This window comes from Toxorhynchites rutilus, chromosome 3, assembly GCF_029784135.1.
Source record: "Toxorhynchites rutilus septentrionalis strain SRP chromosome 3, ASM2978413v1, whole genome shotgun sequence".
In the NCBI taxonomy this organism is placed as follows: Eukaryota; Metazoa; Arthropoda; class Insecta; order Diptera; family Culicidae; genus Toxorhynchites; species Toxorhynchites rutilus.
Genome location: NC_073746.1, coordinates 172176114 through 172185120, shown reverse-complemented (window position 1 = coordinate 172185120; position 9007 = coordinate 172176114). Strand labels below are relative to the sequence as shown.

General features: G+C 40.0%; 1 protein-coding gene across 1 annotated transcript; it reads right to left on the bottom strand.

Moving 5' to 3' along the window:
- Positions 1 to 3210: 3210 nt before the first annotated feature.
- Positions 3211 to 5854, bottom strand: LOC129775623 (F-box-like/WD repeat-containing protein TBL1XR1). Its single transcript, XM_055780583.1, has 4 exons — positions 5565 to 5854; positions 4337 to 5319; positions 4160 to 4276; positions 3211 to 4104 (listed from the first exon to the last, which is right to left on the bottom strand). The coding sequence occupies exons 1-4, from the start codon at positions 5620 to 5622 to the stop codon at positions 3721 to 3723; spliced, it is 1542 nt and encodes a 513-aa protein (XP_055636558.1). The 5' UTR covers positions 5623 to 5854; the 3' UTR covers positions 3211 to 3720.
- Between the last annotated feature and the right edge of the window lie 3153 nt (positions 5855 to 9007).

Genomic DNA, 9007 nt, shown 5'->3' with positions numbered 1-9007 from the left:
TGAAATAAAATGAATAATCACCACCGAATCTTTCTTTTTAGTGCGTAAAATAAACAAACACCCTCACTTTTGTGGTTCTGAGCTCTAATGTAGATGTCGCATGAGCTGATTCAGTTTTGCGTAAACACGCGATTTGATCAAAGTCATAGATAATCTTCGAACATTTTATGTTTGATAATGCATACCGGTTTTTGATACTATGGATAATTGCGATGAAATCGATATCATATCAAATTGGCTGATATCCTTGATTATGTAGGGGTCGATACGAGAAGGATTTGCAGTATTTTTAGCGGAAAACACTCTATTCATCGTTTACTTAGTTGAAAAAAATTAAAGTTACAATACTTATAACAAGCCATTCCTCGTAATATTTATTGCACATTGTAAAATGATGATTTTCTAACCTTTTCAGCGTGAAAAGAATACATGAAACCGGGAAATTTGTAAGATAAATTCTGATTTGTCTAGAAAATTTGAACGAATTTCACACCAAAAAAACAGAAAGTGGGTTATATCTATGGTATAACCGCAATGGTGACGTAGGACTATCGTTGATTCAGTGATCCTTTGTTTGAAGTTGAATCTGAATCCATTCTGAATGAATGAATAAATGAATATTTGGGGGACTTCGAAAACGAGAGCGTTACGTTGGAGGTACAAGGTTTTATGCATCCAATATTGGATACGAAAATATCCTACTGATGGGGAAGAATTATCTTCAAAAGCTATCCTGTTAATTGCGATTGATTGAAAAATCACAAAACCAAATGTATTTGGTCACAGTGTTACATGGATAGAAAACATTCAAATAAACTCTTTCACATGAATGTAATTTTAAATTCCCAGAGGAACTGGCAGATTATTTTCAGTAACGATTAGATATTTCCACATTTTCCTCGATACTGGAAGCCCACCAGTGGTTAATGCTAACTCGATAACCATCTGTTAATAGCACTTGATTGAAACATATTTGGTCACAGTGTTACATGGATAGAAAACATCAAAATAAAGTCTTTCACATGAATGTAATTTTAAATTCCCAGAGGAACTGGCAGATTATTTTCCGGATCTTTCTCGATGCTGAATGGCATCCAAACGGAAAGAATTTCGTGCGTGTATGTGTGTGTGTGTAGCGGCTGCTTCGATGGTCACCTTCTCTTCTCCTGAAGGATCGGCTTCTCTGTGCTCCCTCACAGTTTCAAACAAACTGCTTGCGTTTCAGGGCAGATCTCGATCCTTCGCCGTCCAGCATCCTCGGCAACGATGTTGTCTTGTCGATGTACTCACGAAAAAAGAATGCGTCTCACCACCAGAATATCGCTTAAGTATGCTTTTTGTGCGTGATTGAATCGAGAGAAGGCGTGGTTTACGATGGCAATTTGGAAGGCAAACTAGAGGGGAATGCACTCTCTGAGCTCGGAACTTTCGGCGACTGAGCAATAATCGATTGCGGGCGCATACAATATTGGATACGGGAATATCCTACTGATGGGGAAGAATAATCTTCAGAAGCTATCCTGTTAATTGCGATTGATTGAAAAATCACAAAACCAAATGTATTTGGTCACAGTGTTACATGGATAGAAAACATTCAAATAAACTCTTTCACATGAATTTATTTTTCAATTTTCAGGGGAACTGGCAGATTATTTTTCAGCAACGATTAGTTCTTTCCAGATTTTCCTCGATACTCTAAGCCCACCAATGGTTAATGCTAACTCGATAACCACCTGTTAATAGCACTTAATTGAAAAATATTTGGTCGCAGTGTTACATGAATAGAAAACATTAAAATGAACTCTTTCGCATGAATGTATTTTTCAGTTCCCAGAGGAACTGGCAGATTATTTTTCAGCAACGATTGAATCTTTCCGGAATTTTCTCGATGCTGAATGGCATCCAAACGGAGAGAATTCCGCGCGTGTATGTGTGTGTGTGTGTAGCGGCTGCTTCGAGATCTTCCCGGGGAACCGTTTGTGGCATCACTCTCCTCCTGATGGATTCATGTCTGGCCTAAGGTGCACAAACAGGCTCTTGGTGACAGCGTTCATCCGCGTTTCATGATAAACGAAGAGCTTCACCACACCAGCGACAACATGCTCCAATCGCTGTTCAATTAGAACTGAGTGGATTTCCGAGCGGCGCTCGCTTATATACCAATTGGTGATTTTAATAGCCTGTTTTGAAAGCAATTTTAAGACTATTGAAACAAGTTTTTGGATCAAACAGTAACAAGTATAGAGCGCGTAGACATTTTATCTTTCGAATGAAGTGTTTATCATACCATTTCGTTCAGTTGTTTAGGAGCTATTAACGCTCAAAATCTCGGTCTCCGGCGTAACGCTTTCGTTTTCGAAACTTTGATTTTACACCCCGGTATAGAAACAAAACATACTCATTTTACTCGCTGCGCCATCTGGTTGTAAATCCAACGTAAATTCGTCAATTGGCGATCTAAAGGTGGCCGTACACTGTCTGCCCGGAGGTCAAATATTTGAGATTTTTTGACAGATAAGGTTTGATTTGATATTTGTACAAACACTATTTTGTTTGCCACTCTTCAATTTTAAACAGTAGTAAACAATATCAAACACTGAACATGAAAAAAAATCAACTGAAATATCCAAGGTAACCTAACCATGTACCGACAGGTTCGAAGAACAGACTGAAAAAATATTTTAGGCATCCAATAATTGAATATTTGCTTGTCGTGTTTTGTGTAGAATATATTTGATCAGTACACGTTGACCAAATTTTATCTGTCAAAAAGAGTCAAATATTTGGCTTCGGTCAAACAGTGTATGAGCACCCTTAGATTGCGAATTGTTTAACCCAGTAAGAGACATCTGCACTTGAAGTTCAACAATATACCGCCACGTTGGTGTCTCAGATGTGTTATAGTATAGAACAGGGGTTTTCAAAGGCTCCGCGGGAAATTTGTGCTCCGCGAAGTTATAGCAAATGCTCCGCTTGAAAACCCACCTTGAAAAAAAAACATTCTTCAAATTAATTTCACTGAGCATTTAGTGAATTATCATTCCCTACACACCATTAGAAGACAAATCGCTACTTTATTATACACCTTTTCGGAGAATCGAATAATGTAGGATATTACTGGTTGCCCTCTCAGTATGTCCATTTCCTGCAACCCACCCCAAATACAGCAGTTTTGAGATTTAAAACATATATTTTATTACGTGCAGCCGCCGACGAGCTAAGTTACATTTTCCAAATACACTTTTAAAACAGCTAAAACTACCTTTGATATGATACAGACTTCTATGACTGGATCATTCAATACTTTTCATTTAGTCGTACCCAATTTTGAATGATTTGGATCTTAGTTCCTAACACGATACCGAAAACGTTATGTATTATGGGGAGTAAGTCTAGTTTATGCTTCGATTAAACGTCGACAGGTAGTATATAGTTGTACTACGCACATAAAGCCCTATATTTGATGAGCTTCGTCACGATACTTTCGTGTAATTTCTGGTGGAAAAGAGAAATATTTCCCTTCAAACACTGCGTCACTACAAGCTACTCACATACTATACCCAACATGTACTGACGGCTCCACCGAAGTGAACTTCTTATTTAATGAGCTTTCCAAGACCAAGATCGAACGATTATCTCCGCTGCCCAACAACATTCGTTTGTGGTATTTCAAGAATTAGACGAGTTGGCTTTCTTGTCTGCAGCGGTAGACGTTCCCGCTCATAATTTTCTCAAATCCAACACAAACACGCTACCGTCACTTGCACTGGCACCAACCTTGCTGCCCCGGGAATTCCAACACACCTCGAAGATGCCCCCAGTTCCTTTGTAGCTGTGCACCAGCTGGCCACTTTGCGTGCTCCAAATATGAACGCACTTGTCGAAACTGCCAGAAGCGAGGAATTTACCATCCGGACTGAACGCCACCGAGTACACCGGTTCGGTGTGCTTGGTCAACGTGTGGATGCATGCACCTCGTTCGACGTCCCATAGGCGAACCGTGGAATCGAAGGAAGCACTCGCCAGGATGAGATTCATGTTGGGATTGTTCGTGCCGGTTCCAGTGGGGGACCATTTGATTGTGTAGATTTCTTTCGAATGAGCCTGTTGAGAGAAGTCCTATAAGAGACTTATTTTGTGATGATATTTAGCACTTTACCTGTAAATCATGAACACAGGTGTCCTGCTTCATAGACCAAATTTTCAAAGTCATATCATCCGAACACGACGCTAAAAGTTGTCCCTGAGGGTCCCATTTGATTGCATTTACCTCATTCTACAAAATAAAAACTCTCGTTACGAATTGTGCGAAGCGACAACAGTACTGTATAATTACCGTATGCCCCTGGAATGACTTGATAGGCTTATCGACACCTAATTTGCACACGTGAATGCACTGATCTGTGCTGCAACTTGCGAACGATTGATTGGACTGCCAATCCACGTCCAGAGCAGGGGCCGAGTGGAAACTAAATTGCTGTGTACACTGCCCAGTGGCGGCATCCCAGATGATAGTCGTCTTATCAACGCCCGCAGAAAGGATGTAGTTTCCACGTTTGTTCCACTTCAATGCAAAAATGGGACCCTTGTGTTGTCCAAGTGTACTTGCGAGCAATCCGTCAGTGCGCCAAATGCGGGCATATCCATCGTACGAGCCCGTTGCCAGCAGAGTACCGTCGCAATTCCAGTCCAAAGATGTAACATCTTTATTGCTAGGAACCTCCGTTCCTCCCTTCTGGATGCAATGTCGCAAAACCAGTTGATTGGGATTTGTCGAATTGTCCGACATGTCCCATATACGGGCAGTGCTATCTCCTGAACCGCTGGCCAACAAATCGGTGCTTGGATTCCAAGCACAGATGAACACTTCGCTCTCATGGCCTCGCAGAACGGTAGCCTTCGAGGCTGGAATCTCAATACTTTGATCCACTTCCATGTTATCAGCCGGTGCAGGCGTCGACGCTGAAGTCGTTGTCGTTGTTGTGGAGGTGGTCGTTTGAGTTGTTGACGTTTCTTCAGTTGTAGTGTTGTTAGTAGTTCCATTAGTTTCGGTTGGTTCTGTTTTTATGGTTTGTTTCTGCTGATTTTGCATATTCTGCCTAATGGCAACTACTTCTGGCATAACGGCGTCTATCAAACTGAGGCTCTCAACCAAACGTTGCTCCGTTCCATCTTCCCCGATGCTTATTTCAGCTTCGGTATATTGGAGCCCTTTCTGCAAAATACTGAGAAGCGCTGCAGGCGGCACGAGTGCTCCATTGATATTGCTCTGTGAAATGTGCGATTCGATGCCGAACGTATATGCCGAATGAGAGAATCCTACAAATATTTTGGAAAAAAAAACTTTAGCTATCATCCTAAAAATCATGTTGAATATTTGGAAATTTTGTTTGAACAACCGATGATAACACTTCCGTGCAAAGGAAATTACTCTAACATTGCAACTCTGGTTGCTTCCGCTCTCATTTTCGATATTCATCCTACCCATCGCGCGTTGAGTTAGATTTTGGTTTCGCAAATCTTGTGATGCAATGAAAACATTCGAAACAAAACATGGAACTAACCTGATTCTTGGAGGTAGCGGTAAACAAGGAAATTAACTTCATCGCTTGAGAAGCTCATCGTCGTCTATTGCTGTTGTTCCGGATTAGAGCCGGATTTCAATGGGAAATAAGGCTTGTGATAACAGTTGGCAGTCTTATATCTACAATTGTTTGTGTTGCCCCCTATTTTTAATACACTAATCAGTATACGGGAGTCAATTTCAACAGAAAAGACACAAAATGCGAATAGGAAATCGCAGAATGTTTTGCTTTTCTGCTGCTTCGTTTCGGGACAAATTTTTGACAAACTTCAAACCTACACAAACACAGCCAAAATCCCGAACGCATCGATTTGCGTTTCTCAGCATGAGGCGCATGAGGCGTGTTTACCAAATTTTCAAGGTAGGTAGGACCAAGGTGCTTATATCAATGTATAACAGGTGAAGCAACATCATCACTTATAATAAGAAGAGAATTACGGTTTGTGAAGCGGGGGTTGTTTGTATTGTTATTGCAAGGATACGCCATTTTTGCATTTTCACATGCAAGAGTAGTCGATATGACAATGAAATTCTACAAAATCATCCTTTCTTTTTCACATAAATTCGCGAAATCTGAGCATAGTAGGCATCGTTCGAATAAGCGTCGTAGCAGTTTGTAGAGAGCCACCGGCAACGTTCTGATGCTGCTTGTAAACAATACCGACAGCATTTCCAATATGGCTGAAAGTGCATTTCATATGATTGTTTCACTTGGTATATATAGAGGCGCCTTGGGTAGGACATTCAGTCAAATTTGTTTTTTGGATCCTATTATTTTAAAATGTGATCACTATCATTAGATTGTCTGTGGAAGGATATCATTAATCCTCATACGACTATTATCGGTAGTTCTCCCCACGAACTGATTCCGAAAGAACGGTTTGCGAGTGAACTGTTTGAGAGCGAACTGTTTGCGAACGAACTGTTTGGGAACGAACTGTTCGAGAACGAAGTGTTTGCGGGGGAACTGTTTGCGAACGAACGCTGAACTGATTTGTTCTGGACGGAAAGGATAAATATAACGAGAACGCTTGTAAGAAAAATAAAACGTTATTATTATTTATGAACAAAATGCATGTAACGCAGGATTTATTTTGTTAATGTATACTCAATTTTTGGTTAAAAATGAAATTATATTTTCGTAGTTTTGAAGGCAAAGCTATATATTTTCAATTTCATATATTCTTTCAATTCCGCGTAATATTCATATTCTTTCTGATTATCAGAAAAAAAACTGGGGGAAGCTGGGGCGATTCATGGATTTGGTAAATATAAAATCTTATAGTAAGAGCAAGTGGAGAAAAAAGTTTTTTCTTTGCTTCCAATCCATTGTTTGGCCTATTGAGTGTACGTGTTATCGTGATTGTTTGTATGATTGATTGTTAGTGAAAATCGCTGCTAATTTTTTTCTCTTTCCCCACTAAATTTCAAAACTATCAATCCAACGATATCAATGAATAGCTGTCTATTGATGTTAGGTTCCAGCTAACATTCTATGTTGTTCTTAATACCGCTTGTTAGCAGCCCCTGGTTGCAAACGCGCACCCATCATACAACAACCTTGGACAACACATACGAACACAAGTAGAGTAGAGAGCAATAGAGAAGGTAAATAAAACAACCATTGTAGTGCTACCATTTTGATCCCAAGAAAGTCACCGGTGAATCTAAATCACATAAATTTCAATCACACACAATAATTACATATAAGAACATTAAATATCGAGGTATGGTTGAATTTATTTATAAGGATTTATTAGCCTAAACTGTTTCTCCACAAAACAGGATTAAACATATACAAGGAATTTAAAAAACACTTAGGGGACTAAACGTAAGTGAACATAGATTGGAAACAAACAATGAGAACAATACAATCACAACATTTTATCATAATCACAAACATTATCGAAACACAACATTATGTATGAAAACCACAAATATTTTATTATGTTATAACTTATAGATTAAGTAAAATTACATTTCATAGGTATATTATAATCTCCATTGAACTACACCAAGTTCCTGTGTTTTATTCTTTGGAGCATTATAATCCCGGAATCAACCCCTTCAGTCCCGTTGGTGGAAAACCAACATCTTATAATATACGTTTATTTATTAAATTCCGAAATGTCGAGTAAGAATCATGGTGTGTCCGAAAATAGCCAAAAGGGCAAAAGTACAAAGTCGAAATCGGGTGAATTAACTCAAAATCGTGCTGATGTGGTAGTCGTGGTCACGGGAGATCTAGAGCAATCGAGGGCAGAAAAAACATTACCTGGGCGGGCGTGCAAATCTTGTCCGGAACCGGATACAGAGAACATGGTACAGTGTGACGGGTGCGATAAATGGCATCATTTCAGCTGCGTTGGAGTAACAGAGGAAATAGAGAACAAAAGTTGGAGTTGTCCGAAATGCGTATCAGCAAAAGGAATCCAGCAAACTGCATCTACTTCCAATAAGAATCTTCAACCAACAGCTGGAGCGAAGCATCTTACTACGAAACACAAACCAAAACCAAATGTGAAAGTTCAAGAAAAAAAACCTGCACAATCGGCTGTCGAGCAGTCAACAAATGAACCTGTAGATGTTAAGGTAACTCATGCTCCCAACGACCAGAAATCCAGTTGTCCGCCCGCGAAGGCACAAAGTGTCGTAGCGTCGACGTCGTCTCGTAAATCGTCAAAGACACTCATCAAGCTGCAGCTTCAGAAGTTGGAGGAAGAACGGAAATTAGAACATGATTATATAGATAAAAAGTATACACCAATGCATCTATAGTAAAAGTATACAAGTATACACCAATGCATCTAGTTCTTGTTCTGGAGTTAGTATGAACCGCGTGCGTGAGTGGGTCGATGATAACACTCATAATGTAGAAAAGTGCGTTCACTCTGGTAATTTTGAGCCTCAACGACATTCTACTCAAAATCAATCACTCGCATCGTCGAATTCAGTTGTAAGCAATAGTTCGATTCCTGAAGTCAATGACGGTCTGAGGGCCATGGCCGTTAATTGTACGGAGCAACCTAACAATCAACAATCGACGAGGAATCTATGTCCTGAAGAGTATGTTGAATGTCCTATCACCAAGAAACAACTTGCCGCGCGTCAAGCGATTCCAAGGGATCTCCCCTCTTTCTCTGGGAATCCCGAGGATTGGCCTATATTTCTGTCGTCCTTCACCAACACCACTGTAATGTGCGGTTACACGGATGCAGAAAATGCAATCAGATTGCAAAAATGTCTTACGGGAAAAGCATATGAAGCTGTCAAGAGCCGTTTGATGTATCCATCGAACGTGAAGGGAGTCATCGATACACTGCGTATGCGTTTTGGTCAACCTGAAGCTATTGTCCACTCATTGATAGCAAAAATCAACGCGTTGCCGGGTTTAAAAGAAGACAAACTAGAGACTATCATGGA